Source organism: Ovis canadensis, chromosome 17 (assembly GCF_042477335.2).
Source record: "Ovis canadensis isolate MfBH-ARS-UI-01 breed Bighorn chromosome 17, ARS-UI_OviCan_v2, whole genome shotgun sequence".
NCBI lineage: Eukaryota > Metazoa > Chordata > Mammalia > Artiodactyla > Bovidae > Ovis > Ovis canadensis.
The window spans coordinates 61,340,724-61,355,142 of NC_091261.1; the positions used below are offsets into that span (position 1 = coordinate 61,340,724).

Sequence of the window (14,419 nt, forward strand, 5' to 3'; positions counted from 1 at the left end):
CTGTGTCTCCTGCACTGGCAGGTGAATTCTTTTACCACTGAGCCACCAGGGAAGCCCAGCTGTTAATCATCAGCCCTCTTCTGGAATAAATTCAGACTTAGTTCATGGAGGTCGTCCAGGGTCCTGGGTGATGGAAGTGTTGGCTGTAGCGGGAAGCTGGGCAGTCGAGAGCCCCTCAGGGTTCTGGTGCTACTTATGGCCTTAGGTGCATTGTAAATCTCGGTTTCCGTATCTCTGACAGCACTTGTGCTTTTTGCCTGCTTAAGTGAGGGAATAGTGAAAATAATTTTAAAATATAATTTATGACTATAATTATCATTCTATTGATAGTATATGTGACAGTATATATATAGGGAGGGTGAGGATTCAGAAAACTGGCCATGCTTGGGCAGTGATCTCATCTTCCTGAGTTTCCTCAATGTCAGATGAGATGATGTTAGTGTCCACGGCATGGAGCTCTCTGAGGGATCCAGGGAGCAAAGTGCTTTTGAGTGTTCCCCACCCTTACAGAGAGCCAAGGGGATGGTGGGGGTGGTAGAGGGGGTGGGGCTGATGGGAGTGGCGGGGATGGGGGTGATGATGGGGGTGGTGGTGCTAGGGATGGGAAAGAAGGGTGTGTGTCAGGGCACATGGAATAGCATCGCCTGGGGAAGTGGGAGCCGAGGTGGCTGCGGCCACGGGCCTGGGCTGGGGCTGGAGCTGGAGCCTGTCCCTGGGGGCATCCTGGTCCTCCCTGTCTTATCTTGCAAGAGGATGACATCACTGACCTCCATGTTCCCTTGGGCTCCGGCAGCTGTGATGTGTGGCCTGGGAGCCCAGATAAGTGGGGCAGAGCTGTCAGCAGTCCCGGCCACCTGTGTCCTTGGCGGGGGAGGGAGAAAGGCCGGGGGCTGGGGCAGAGTCCAGCTGAGCCTTTTGATGTCCTTTCAACCCGGGGGAAGGAGGGTGAGTGTGGGGAGGGTGTTTTTTGAATCCTCTTCGTGGTCTTGGACTCGAGCAGGCTTCAGTGCGTGTTTTCTGAGCAGGTACGGTGAACCGGGCATTGTGTGGGGCAGGGGAGCTGCAGTCGTGGACACCCCAGGCCAGGTCCTTCTCCTTTGGGTGGGTGGTTGGGAGGGCCTCCCTGAGGAGGGGCTGGCTGAGGTGATGAGGAGTTGCGCGTAGGAACAGCAGGGTGGACCGAGGGCACAGCAAGCACAAAGGGCTGGATGTGGGAGGTTGCTTACTGCACTGGAGGAAGAGGAAGCCGTGGGCTTGGGGAGCAGGGACAGGGAGAGGGTGGTGAGAGGTGAGAGGCGGGCTGAGGGCTTGTGGGACCTGGGGAGGAGTTTAGATATCGTTTTCAGTTCCTTGAGATGCCAGTGTTCCTGAGCAGGGGAGCCCACGATCTGATGCGTGTAACAGAGCCCTCTGGTGCTGTGAATAGAAAGCGGGGGTGGGGTGGAGGGCCGGGTGGGCTCGGTGAGGAGACAGTGTGATTGGAAGGAGCGAACAGAGTCCAGATCCCTTTTGCAGGGAGAGTCAGCCACATGTGCTGACAGATGAGACTTGCGGTATGGGGGCAGAAGAGAAGTCAAGCTCTTCAGTTTCTATCTGAGGGACCCCGTGGATGGTGGAGCTGTTTTCCCAGATGGAAATATCCAGGAGGGCGGTCAAAAGCAGGTGGAGGGACTTTGCTGGTGGCCCAGCAGCTCAGATTCCGTGCCCCCCATGCAGTGGGCCTGGGGTTGATCCCTGGTTAGGGAACTAGATCCCACATGCTGCAACTAAGAGTCTTTGTGTGTACGTGCACAGTCGCTCAGCCATGCCTGACTCTGCCACCCCATTGACTGTAGCCCGCCAGGCTCCTCTGTCCATAGGATTTTCCAGGCAGGATACTGGAGTGGGTTGCCATTTCCTGCTGCAGTATATCTTCCCGTCCCAGGGATCGAACCACGTCTCCTGTGTCTCCTGCATTGGCAGGCAGATTCTTTACCACTGAGCCCCTTGGGAAGCCCCAGCTAACAGTCTGCATGCCACAACTAAAAAAAAGATCCCGTGTGCCACAGCTAAGAGCTGGTATAGCCAAATAAATAAGTAAGTATATATATAAAAGGAGATGGAAAGTATGGGGCATAAATCTGGTCTTAAAGTCTTGGTAGGACAACTCAATCACACCAAAAAACAATCAAATTAGAAAATAGGCCAAGGACTTAGAGATTTCTCCAAGGAAGATATACAGATATCCAACAGGCACAGGAGGAAGCGCCCTGCATCACTCATCATTGGGGAAATACAAATCCTAACCAAAGTGAGTGATCACCTCATGCCTGATGGAAGGGCTGCTATTAAAAAAAAAATGACAGTGATTGGCCAGGGTGTGGAGAGGTTGGAACCCTTCTGCTGTGTTGGAGGGATTGGAAAATGGTGCAGCTGCTGTGGGGTAAGTCTGGCAGTCAGTGCCTCACTCAGAAAATGAAAACATAGAATTGCCATCGGATGCAGCAATTTTACCTGTGGGATACACATTCAAAATAATTGAAAGCAGGGACTTGAAGAGATAGGTGCACACCCTTCTTCATTGCAGGATTATTCACAATAGCCAAAAGCTGAAAACAACCCACGTGTCCCTCCATAGATGGAGGAATAAACAGAATGGTTCATCCGTATTTTGGAATGGGATTCAGCCTCAGAAAGGAAGGAAATTCTGACACAAGCTACAGTATGGATGAACTTTGAGGATATTGTGCTGAGTGAAATAAGCCAGTCACGAAAAGAGACATATTGTATGATTGATTCTACTTACGGGAGGTCCCCATGGGAGGCAAACTCATAGAGACAAAGGATAGAAGGGTGGGTACCAGGGGCTGATGGGAGTACGGTTTCAGTTGGGGAAGATGAGAAGTTTTGGAGATGGGTGATGGTGATGGTTACACAATGATGTGAATATACTTCATGCTGCTGAGGTGTAGACTTAAAAATGGTGAAGATGGTACATTCGATGTTAATGTGTATCGGAGCACAATTTTAAAGTCATGATAGAGTTTAACCTGAGGGAGGGTTGGTACCTGTCCCCTTCTTGCCCCCCAACCTCATCCCAGTGGCATGGATCGGGTTCAGTAGGTGGTAGACCGGGGCCCCGGGTGATTACAGCATGCCCAGCTGGTTGCAAAAGATGAAGCCTTTGAAGGTGGCAGCCCTGAGCCTCTGATTCTTCCAGGCTTACAGCACCATTGCGCCATCTTACAAGACCTTGGCAAGTTTCCCCATGCGTTCTTGAACCCGGGCCAAGGTGAGTGGAGGAAGCCTCATTTAGCAACCGTCGTGTGGCCTGTCTACACCCGGGTGCCTTCTTCAGAGCAGTTCATGTCCTTGGTCACTTGGCGCTGCCACCGAGGAGGAAGGGGAGGTACTCGCGTCTCCATGGGGACTGAGGGGGAGGGGACAGGGGTTGCCACATTAGTGGTAGAGGACAAATAGTAAATATTTTTCAGCTTTAGAGGCCAAACAGGTTCTGTCTCAGCCTCTCACCTCCACATGGTCCTCTCTATGGACATCCTTGAGACATCCTGAGCGGGGGCTGTCTAAATGTCACAACAGCTTTGTTTGAGGACACCAACTCGTGAACTTCATGTAAATTTCATGTGTTGCCAATAAGTATTCTTTTTTTTTTTTCCTTCAAACATTTAAGAATGTATGGATGGGAGGAGAGTTTGGGGAAGAATGGATACACGTACACTTATGACTGAGTCCTTCGGCTGTCCACCTGAAATTATCACAACATTGTTAATCGGCTATACTCCAATATAAAATAGAAAGTTAAAAATAAAATAAAAATGTAAAACCGTTGTTAGCTCCCAGGATGCCGAGAAACAGGCACCAGGCCAAATATGGCCCACGGGCTGCAGTTTGCTGAGCTGTTTCATGCTTGAGAAATTGCCCACTTTCTTATTGGGGTGAAATTAGGGTGTTTGAAGGCTTCCCTGGTGGCTCAGAGGTTAAAGTGTCTGCCTGCAATGTGGGAGACCCGGGTTCAATCCCTGGGTCGAGAAGATCCTCTGGAGAAGGAAATGGCAGCCCACTCCAGTATTCTTGCCTGGAGAATCCCATGGATGGAGGAGCCTGGTAGGCTATAGTCCATGGGGTTGCGACCAGTCGGACATGACTGAGCGACTTCACTTGGACTTTCTAGGGTGTTTGAAGGAAGGGCTACCCTCTGCCTGATTTATATGGAGAAAGTAGGGCTGAAGTCAGTCCTGGGGGAGATTGTGCTTGTCTTAAAGAGCAGGGTCAGTTGCACTGCCTGGAGTTCCCATCATGGTGGTGTAGTCGGTGGAGGATGAGACTGTGCCTGATTCGCCTGGGGTCCTAGAATTGGAGCTGTGTGTGTTTCAGCAGTTTTCTCCCTTCCCTGTGATCCTTTCCCATCCACACCTACGGTAAGCCTTTACCAAGGCAGTAGAATGTTAGGGCCCGGGCTCTGGGTACAGACTCGAGTTGAGGACCCTCTGTCACTACTGGGTTTGTGCCCTTGGGCAAGTAAGTGGTTTAATCTCTGGGCGCCTCAGTTTTCTCATCAACAAAACAGAGCAGATAATGGTACCTACCTCATGGACTGTCAGCTTTACATGAAAGCATTGCTTTAGATGGAATCCTCTGGGCTGCAAACAACAGAAAACCTGCTTCCAAGTGGCTGGTATAATAGGGAGCTTTATTATTGTGCCTTGGGAGAGACTGGAGGTGGTGGATGTTTCCAGATTTATTCAGCAGTTCAGTTATTTCAGGGCACTGGGTCAGTGTCTGTGTGACTTTCTGAGCCTTGCCCTCATAATCTCATGATGGCTGCCATAGTGCCAGACATCACACTGTCACACACATCATTCAAAGCCAGAAGGAGGGATGGTACAACGAGAGAGCTCTGTTCAGTTCTTCCTCTTATCGCAGAGGATTTTTTTTTTTTTCCTCAGAAGCTACCAGAAGCTAGACAGGCTCATGGGCCTGGACTACAGTCGGGGCCCATCTTCTCTGAGATTTAAGGCTTTGTGCCCAATACTGGAAGCAAGTCAGGGTTTGTTTTGTGGGAGAAGGGGATAAAGGTGACCTTTGAGCCTGGTACCCAGTAAATGCTGGCATCATCACATCAGACAGGCAGAACTTTCACAACTGAACATCCTCAAGTAACCAGCAGCATCTTAGAATCCCCTGGTGCTCCCCACTCCCTTGCCACCCAGCCCCAAGGGTGACTGCTACCCTGACTTCTTCCAGCATAGCCTAGTTTTACCTGGTTTTGTATTTTATCAAAATGGAATCACATACTGGATACTGATATGGTTTGGCTTCTTTGCTCAACGTTAGGCTTGTGAGATAGACCCGCATTGCATGTGGCTGTTGTTCCTCAGTTCAGTTCAATTCATTTCAGTTGCTCAGTCGTGTACGACTTTTTGCGACCCCATGAATTGCAGCCCGCCAGGCCTCCCTGCCCATCACCAACTCCCGGAGTTCACTCAGATTCACGTCCATCGAGTCAGTGATGCCACCCAGCCATCTCATCCTCTGTCGTCCCCTTTTCCTCCTGTCCCCAATCCCTCCCATCGTCAGAGTCTTTTCCAATGAGTCAACTCTTCGCATGAGGTGGCCAAAGTACTGGAGTTTCAGCTTTAGCATCATTCTTTCCAAAGAACACCCAGGACTGATCTCCTTTAGCATGGACTGGTTGGATCTCTTTGCAGTCCAAGGGACTCTCAAGAGTCTTCTCCAACATCACAGTTCAAAAGCATCAATTCTTCGGCACTCAGCTTTCTTCACAGTCCAACTCTCACGTCCATACATGACCACTGGAAAAACCATAGCCTTGACTAGACAGACCTTTGTTGGCAAAGTAATGTGTTTGCTTTTGAATATGCTATCTAGGTTGGTCATAACTTTTCTTCCAAGGAGTAAGCATCTTTTAATGTCATGGCTGCAGTCACCATCTGCAGTGATTTTGGAGCCCCCAAAAATGCTGTGTAAATATACCATTGTGTGAATATACAGTGATGTCCTGGTTAATAGCTGGGTTGTTTTTAGTTTGGGGCTACCAGGAGTAAAACTGCTGGGAGCATTTGTGTGGACGTGGATTTTCTTTTCTCTTAGCGAATACCCAGGAATGGGATTACTGGGGTATTGGGCATGGACTTTTGCGTTAGTAGCTAATTCCCCAGTAGTATCCCAGAGTATCTACCAGAGTGTATCATCACTCACACCGGAGTTTGCTTTAGTAGCTAATGCCCCAGCAGTATCCCAGCCTATTGACAGTCCTGCCAATGTTTTGTTTCTTTGGCCACATCACGTGGCATCCAGGTTCTTAGTTCCCCAACCAGTGATCGAACCCGTACTCCCTGCAGTGGAAATGTGGAGTCCTAACTGCTGGGCCGCCAGGGAAGTCCCAGTCCTGCCAGTGTTAAATGATATCCCACTGCTAGTAAACATGCTTAATGAGTTGAGCTCTTCCTATTGTGTGTCTGAGTCATTTGTGGATAACCTGTCATTTTTCTAATCCCTACTCAGCTCTGTCTGATGAACTTTGCTTCTCCATGGCACTTGAGGACCAGTTGTGAGCATATTAGATGCTTAGGCAGGGTTGGAATGAATGAATGAGTACCATATTCTCATCCTGTGTTATTGTAGGTCAGGGCTTACAAACTCAGATCCCTGGAAGGGCCATGCGGACAATGCCAGTGAATAAAGCAGCCTGGTGTGAGGTGTTAGGGAGCCGTGGAGCCTCTGGTGATCCGGATTGCAAGTCCTGTGCCAGGAGCAGCTGCTGCTTAGTTCAGCATGCTAGGCTACGTGGGGATGCAGACCCAGAGCCAGTACACCTTCATGTTTTTTGGAAGAAGCTGGAAATCTGGAACGTACCTGCCATTTTTAAGATGTTGTCAACAAGTTCAAGTATTTTGAAATACAACGTGATCCCAAACTCATCCAGTGGCCAAAGCTGACAGTTTGTGGAGTTGGCTTCAGGAAGATAGATCTGTTTCTCTGGGGGTACGGTAGGGGTTGCAAATTTTAACTGGTTTAAAAGAACATGTTATGAAAATTTCAAATGTACATTTAAAAAAAGAGCACAGCAAGATTGCCACTTGCCCTTCGCCTGCTTTAATAGACATTGAGTCCCTGCCTTCCGGTTTCATCTGTACCGCCACCCACTTCATTTCCCCTTTCCTGAGTTATTCTGAAGCAAGTATCTGACATCAGTTCATCTTAGTCTCTGACACTGTGGTTTTCTAACCGTCTCATGTCGCAGGAGCCCCAGGAGGGCTTGTTAAAACACAGATGTCTGAGTCCCTCCCCCAGAGATGCTGAGTTGGCAGGTTTGAGAAGGACCTGAGAATCGGCATTTCTATCAGGTGATGCTGCTGGTCCAGGGACCACACTTTGAGAACCACTGCTCAAACAGGCCCATGGTAAGCAACAATGATGTAAAGCAAAGGACCCCCGCCTCTGAAGCTGCCACGGGGCTGTTGTCCCGTCAAAAAGAATTCCGAGGTATAGTGAGGTGTTTTCGAAATGCTGAGCTTGTTCAGTTGTTCAGAAATGCCCTGGGCCCCCACCTTTGGGTCCCTTTTGCAGGGCTGAGGGAGTGTGCCTCAGTGGTCACTTGGTCCCTGCCCAGCCAGGATGCTGCCTGAGACCCTTAGAACCCTGAGTCTGTCTGTCCTCTGACCTTTGCTCCCCCATCTGCCCTATGGGAACCTGTTGGCTTTTGGAGGGTTGCTTTAGGAGATACCCTCCCCCCCGCAACCGCATTTCTGATGCTGCCCTGGGGAGAGGGGAGGCTGGCCTTTCAGGCTCACAGCTTTCTGGCTGACAGTGCAGCTGGTGGAGCTCCTTGGGGTGCATCGCAGTTCCTCTTCCGATGGACACCCTGTGTCATTGTCAGGCCAGGCTGTGTTTTGGTCTTAGAATTTGGGAGGAGGAAGGGGCCTGTCCGAGGCCCCAAAGGGGCTTCTTGCAGACCTGAGTTTTGAGGACAAAGGCGCCCCCGACCCTGCCCCACTGCAGCACATGCAAGAAGACCCACCCAGACTGTGTTCTCCCCCATGTTTCTTTTTTTAAAAAAAATAATTTTATTTATCTATTTTTGGCTATGCTGAGTCTTCGTTGCCGCAGGGCTTCCCTCCGCTTGTGATGATTGGGGACCACTCTCTCACTGCGGTGACTTCTCTTGTTGTGGAGTACAGATTCTAGGGCACGTGGGTTCAGTAGTTTCAGCTTTCAGACTCTGGAGCGCAGGCTCAATAGTTGTAGTGCACGGGCTTAGATGCCCTGCAGCACGTGGGACTCTCCCAGATCAGGGATTGAATCTGTGTCTCCTGCATTGACAGGTGGATTCTTTACCACTGAGCCACCAGGGAGGGAAGTTCAGATTGCAGATAAAGGGTGGAGGTTCACACAAGGAGGGGTGGACTGAGCATCCTGGGTGTGGGGCTGCACTTCAGGAGGACAGTGGGCCTCCCGCGGTGGGAGCTGGTCCACCTTGTTCTGGCGGGGTCCCTGCTTGGTGGCTGCAGACAAGGATGCCCTGGAAAGGAAGGGGCACATGGGGAACAAACATCACCCTGCCCTGGCAGTGGGGTGCTCCTGGGTGTGGATGGGGCTGTGTGGGAGGAAGCCTCGCATCTCTGAATGGGTGTGGGAAGCAGGGTGATGACCCCTCAAAGAAGTTCTAATCCCAGGACCTGTGGATGTGTTACCCCTATGTGACAAAAGGGGCTTTGTAGACGTGATTGCATTAAGGAGTTCAGGATGGGAAGAGTGTCCGGAATTACCTGGATGGGACTAATGTCATCATAAGGGTCCTTGTAAGAGGGAGGCAGGGGAGTCAGAAAGGATGCGATGATGAAAGCCGAGGTTGGAGTGATAAGGGGGCCAAGGAATGCAGGTGGATTCTAGGAACTGGAAAAGCCAGGCGACTGGTTTCTCCCAGAAAGCCTCCAGGAGGAGCCAGCCCTGCAGACGCCTTGATTTTAGCTTTGGTATGGTGTGTGCGTGTTAAGTTGCTTCAGTTATGTTCGACTCTGTGGGACCCCATAGACGATAGCCCTCCAGGCTCCTCTGTCCATGGGAATTCTCCAGGCAAGAATACTGAAGTGGGTTGCCATTCCCTTCTCCAGGGGATCTTCCCGACCCAGGGATCAAACCCATGTCTCTTAGGTCTCCCACACTGGCAGGCGGGTTTTTACCACTAGTGCCACCTGGGACCCATTTTGGATTTCTGACCTCCAAAGCTGTCAGATAGTAAATGTGTGACATTTTAAGCCAGTACATGTTTGATAATTTGTTACATGGCAATAGAAATCGAATGCAATGAATCTGCTTCCATTTAAGCTAGGGAAGTAAAAAAAAAGAAAAGCCAGGGGTAAATTTATAATAAATTCTGGTTTGGGTTTAAATAAAATATTTAAACTTAATGTTAAATAAGTTATGACAGAAAGTGAAGAGGAACTAAAAAGCCTCTTGATGAAAGTGAAAGAGGAGAGTGAAAAAGTTGGCTTAAAGCTCAACATTCAGAAAACGAAGATCATGGCATCTGGTCCCATCACTTCATGGGAAATAGATGGGGAAACAGTGGAAACAGTGTCAGACTTTATTTTTTTGGGCTCCAAAATCACTGCAGATGGTGACTGCAGCCATGAAATTAAGACGCTTACTCCTTGGAAGAAAAGTTATGACCAACCTATTCAAAAGCAGAGACAGTACTTTGCCAACAAAGGTCCGTCTAGTCAAGGCTATGGTTTTTCCAGTAGTCATGTATGGATGTGAGAGTTGGACTGTGAAGAAAGCTGAGCGCCGAAGAATTGATGCTTTTGAACTGTGATGTTGGAGAAGACTCTTGAGACTTCCTTGGACTGCAAGGAGATCCAACCAGTCCATCCTAAAGGAGACCAATCCTGGGTGTTCTTTGGAAAGAATGATGCTGAAGCTGAAACTCCAGTACTTTGGCCCCCTCATGCAAAGAGTTGACTCATTGGAAAAGACTCTGATGCTGGGAGGGATTGGGGGCAGGAGGAGAAGGGGACGACCGAGGATGAGATGGCTGGATGGCATCACTGACTTGGATGTGAGTCTGAGTGAACTCCGGGAGTTGGTGATGGACAGGGAGGCCTGGCGTGCTGCGATTCATGGGGTCGCAAAGAGTCGGACACGACTGAGCAACTGAACTGAACTGAACTGACTGAATGCTGTTTTGTTTTTTTATTAATTTTTTTGTGCTGGGTCTTCGCTGTGGTGTGTGGGCTTTCTCTAGCTGCAGTGCACACAGGCTTAGTCTCCCCATGGCATGCAAGATCTTCGTCCCCTGATCAGGGCTCCCTTGCATTGGAAGGTGGTTTCTTAACCGGTGGACCACCAGGGAAGTCCCAATATTGTTTTAGTATATCTACTTTTAAGCATTTCAATATTTTCTCGACAAATTCAATGTTCTGGAGCACTACTGGGGCTCTCATTTTTCCCTTTGCTTCTCAGCTCTGATATAACTCAGGCAGGCACTGACGTGACCCTCATGGAGCCCTGTGTGTCTCGATAGCTTCCTATTTTTAAAACAAGTTTAGATTTACAGAAAAATGGAGAAGACAGTACGGAGGGTGCCCTCGTTTCCCACACTTGGCTTCCCCTATTGTTAACATCTTTAATTAGCGTGGTCCATTAGTGGTGATCCATTAGTATTAACTGATGTCAGCACTTTGTTGGGGTTTCCTTAGTTCCTATCTCATCTCCTTTATCTTTTCCCTTTAAAACAATTGTTTTTGGCTGCACCTCGAGGCATGCGAGATCTTAGTTTCCTGGCCAAGGATCAAACCTGCGCCCCATGCAGTGGAAACGTAGAGTCTTCAACCACTGGACCTCCGGAGAAGTCCTTCATCTCCTTTTTTCTCTCCTAGGATCCCGTCCAGACACCATGTCACCCTTAGTCGTTGTGTTTCCTTAGGCTCCTCTTGGCTGTGCCTGTTTCTCAGGCCGTTGTTGGCTTTGGTGACCTGGATGATTTTGAAGAGCACTAGTTAGGGGTGGGGTCGGATGCCTTTCCATGGGGATTTGTCTGATGTTTCTCTAGTGATGCTATTGTGGTTCTGGGTTTGGGCAGGAAGGGCACAGAGGCTCAGTGCTGTGCTCATCTCATTATGTCAATATGACTCCCCAGTTGAGGTTGGTCCTCCCTGTTTCCAAACCCTATTTACAGATGAGGAAACCAGGGCACAGAAAGTTCTGGTAGATGGAGAAGGGCAGGAAGTTAGGAGATGGGGAGTGGCTGGCTGCAAACATAGAGCTGGGTCCCCTTGCTTGTAGGAATGGCCTCCAGACCCCAACTCCACCCCCCACCCCCCACCCTTCCTCCTGGGTCCCCAGTGGTCTCCTTGCTGGTCTCCCAGAGGCAGGCTGATAGCTTCAGAGGTCAGATTTGACGGGATACAGTCTCCCTGTTAAGCCTATGTGGGCTGGGTGCCTCTTGAGGGAGTGCTAAACAGCTCAAAAAGCCCTCACCCTTTATATTAAAATTTTTTTTTCTTTAATTTTTTTCATTAAAAAAAAATCTAAATTGCCTGGCAGTCCAGTGGTTAGGGCTCTGTACTTCCACTGCAGGGTACATGGGTTTGATCCCTGGTCCTGAAACTAAGATCCTGCAAGCTGAGTGGCGAGGCTGGGGGAAAAAAAAAAAAAAAAAAATTTCTAAATTTAGCATCAGTGCAGGAAAGTGTACAACCTTAGGTGTAGAGGTCGATGAATTATATGGATGTGTGTTTGGCATGCTCACCTGTGGAAGGCTCTCCTGAATCCCTGCATGTCAGCTCTCATCCCAAGGTGCTGCAACCCCCGCCTCTAGCACCAGAGATTAGCTTTGCCCATTCCCTGGAACATCACATCAGTGGGCGTCGAGTTTCTGTTGGTCATCACTGTGCTCGTTTAGGTCATCTGTGTCCATTCCTTTTCTTTGCTTGGGTGATGTCCCATTGTATGAACATGCCATTTGTCATTCATTTGTGGACATTTGTGTTATTTAGCTTTAGGAGACATGGCCACATCATTTTCTGTACTGACTGCACTTTCACCAGTGTGCATTCTGGTGGCTCCACATTCTTGCTGACATTTGTCAGTCTTTTTCTTGTTAGCCCTTTTGGTATATGGTATAGGATCTCTTTGTGAGTCTAATGGACCTTTCTCTGAGGACTCACTGACCAGGGCTGATGGGGTGACTCCATGAAGTCACGGGGATTGTGTTTCCTATCTTTTTTCTCTACCATCCTTTGTGTGTGGCTGCCATTCTCAAGGCTGCCTCATGACCCAAGGTGGCTGCTGTAGCTCAGTCTATCATGACTGCATTCCAGGCTGTAGGAAGGGGGACTTATCAACAAATACATAGGAATTGCTGATGTTGATAATGCTGGGCAGACAAAACAGGTGATGGATGGAATGTGATGGGGGAAGGACTGCTTTAGAAAGGATAGTCTCTTTGTCCATTTTGTTCACTGCTATAGTCCCCAGGACCTAGAAAAGAGCCTGAGGTGCAGTGAGAAACCAGCAAATATTGTTGATGGAAGGCCTCATTGAGAAGGTGACTTTAGACTTGAGAAATGAAGGGATCACCTATGTGGACCTTGGTGGGAAGATTGCCCTTGGAGGAGCAAACGGTCAATGCAAAGGCCCTATGGCAGAGTCTTGCCTGGTGGGCTCAGGAACAGTGAGGCCAATGTGGCTGGATCAGAGTGAGGGAGGTGGACTGTAAAGGGAGCTACGATTAGTGTAGCTGCAGGGAGCCAAAGGGTGTGAGACTTTGTAGGTCACTGTTAAAGATTGGGATTTAATCCCTAGATAACTAGGGAGCTGTGGGAGGTGTTTGGCCAGGAAGATGCCAAGATCAGATGTACCTTTTAAACCAGTAGCTCTGATCTGTGGGGAACAGCCTAGGGACAAAGGCAAACATGAGAAAACCAGTGAAGAGATGACTGCATTGGTCCAAGCAAATGATGCTAGCGGCCAGGGTGGTGTTGGAAAAAAGTGGATGGATTTTGGGTGTGTCTTAGAGCAAGAGCAGCCAAGACTTCCTGATGGATGGGTTTTGGGTGGGAGAGAAATGGAGGAGTCAAGCATGACTCAACTTCTTAGCTTAAGCAACTGATTCTGCTGTTTTAGCAATGTGCTTGGGTTTCCTGTTTGTTTGTTTGCTTATTTGTTTAATCTTTCCTTTAATTCTTCTTGCCTTTAAAATCAAAGGAAGTCAGAACTTTAGTCAAGGGTATGGCATCCCAAATCCAGACTGAATCAGTCCGCACTACAATCTTCCCTGAGTTGAGCCAGCTCATTGGAAAAGACCCTGATGCTGGGAAAGATTGAGGGCAGGAGGAGAAGGAGGTGACAGAGGACGAGATGGTTAGATGGCATCACTGACTCAATGGACATGAGTTTGAGCAAACTCTGGGAGATTGGAGTGCCACGGTCCATGGGGTTGCAAAAAGTAGGATACGACCCTACAACTGAACAACAACGACAACAAAATGGGCCCCATGGGGCTGGGGGATTGTCTCTGGATCCTCAGATCCAGGAGGTAGAGAGTGACTGACTGGAGCGGGAAGAGTCTGGTCTCATCCCAGAACCCGGCCTCATACAGGTGAATCAGAGTCTTGGTTCATCTGGTTATTAGAGGTGTGTTTCCTGTTATCAGTCGGGGCAGGATTGCATTTTGCAATTCATTGGGCAGATCAAATTAATGATTAATTTGTGAAACTCCTGTCCTGTATGCTCCAAGCCCAGTGGGAGAGAGACGTGAGGACACGGGCCTGCATGTTGATGCGAAACCAGGGGCTCAGGCTCTTCCTGCACCTGTGACCTCAGGTGATATTTGGCCCTCAGGCCTGTGTCTGTGTCTGTTCAATGGGCCTTTGAGAATATAATGAGGCAAGGTAGGCAGAAGTGTTTTGTTACCGGACCAGTGCTGTACAGATGGTGGATAGGATTCTCTGGCTTCCCTGCCCTCCCCAGCTTCTCAGGGACCCCATCTTATTCATTTATCTCTATTTAAAAAAAAGTATTTACTTATTTATGGCTGTGTTGGGTCTTAGTTGCGGCATGCAGGATCTTCCTTGTGTCATGTGGGATCTTTTGTTGCAATGCACAGACTCTAGTTGTGGCGCACAGGCTTCAGTAGTTGCGGCACTAAGGGCTTAACTGCCCCTCGGCATGTGGGATCTTAGTTCCCTGACCAGGGATTGAACCGGCCTCCTCTGTCTTGCGAGCAAGGAGAATTCTTAGCCATTGGTCCACCAAGGAAGTCCCTTGTTCATCTGTCTTTAAATTCAGAACATAGCATCTAGCACGAGATGGGGTGACTGTCCATGGAATGACCCAGGTCTTAATTAGATCAGAGGAGGCTCATCTTAGGTAGTTCCCTGAAGGCTTCTTGGAG

The 14,419-nt window shown here is 49.1% G+C and overlaps 1 protein-coding gene across 6 annotated transcripts in view; it reads left to right on the forward strand.

Annotated features, from left to right (window-relative positions):
- The window catches only part of SCARB1 (scavenger receptor class B member 1), a 93,579-nt gene that overhangs the window by 24,439 nt on the left and 54,721 nt on the right, over positions 1-14,419 (forward strand). For 2 of the 6 annotated variants that reach the window (XM_069557362.1, XM_069557363.1), the window contains exon 1: positions 7,214-7,424. The exons of 2 other annotated variants lie outside the window; for them this stretch is intronic. In XM_069557362.1, the coding sequence (XP_069413463.1) occupies positions 7,371-7,424 (54 nt within the window). In that variant the 5' untranslated portion in view covers positions 7,214-7,370. Of the gene's footprint in view, positions 1-817; positions 1,026-7,213; positions 7,425-14,419 lie in introns of those variants that run through there. 2 more of the 6 variants (XM_069557364.1, XM_069557366.1) reach the window with 2 other exon arrangements.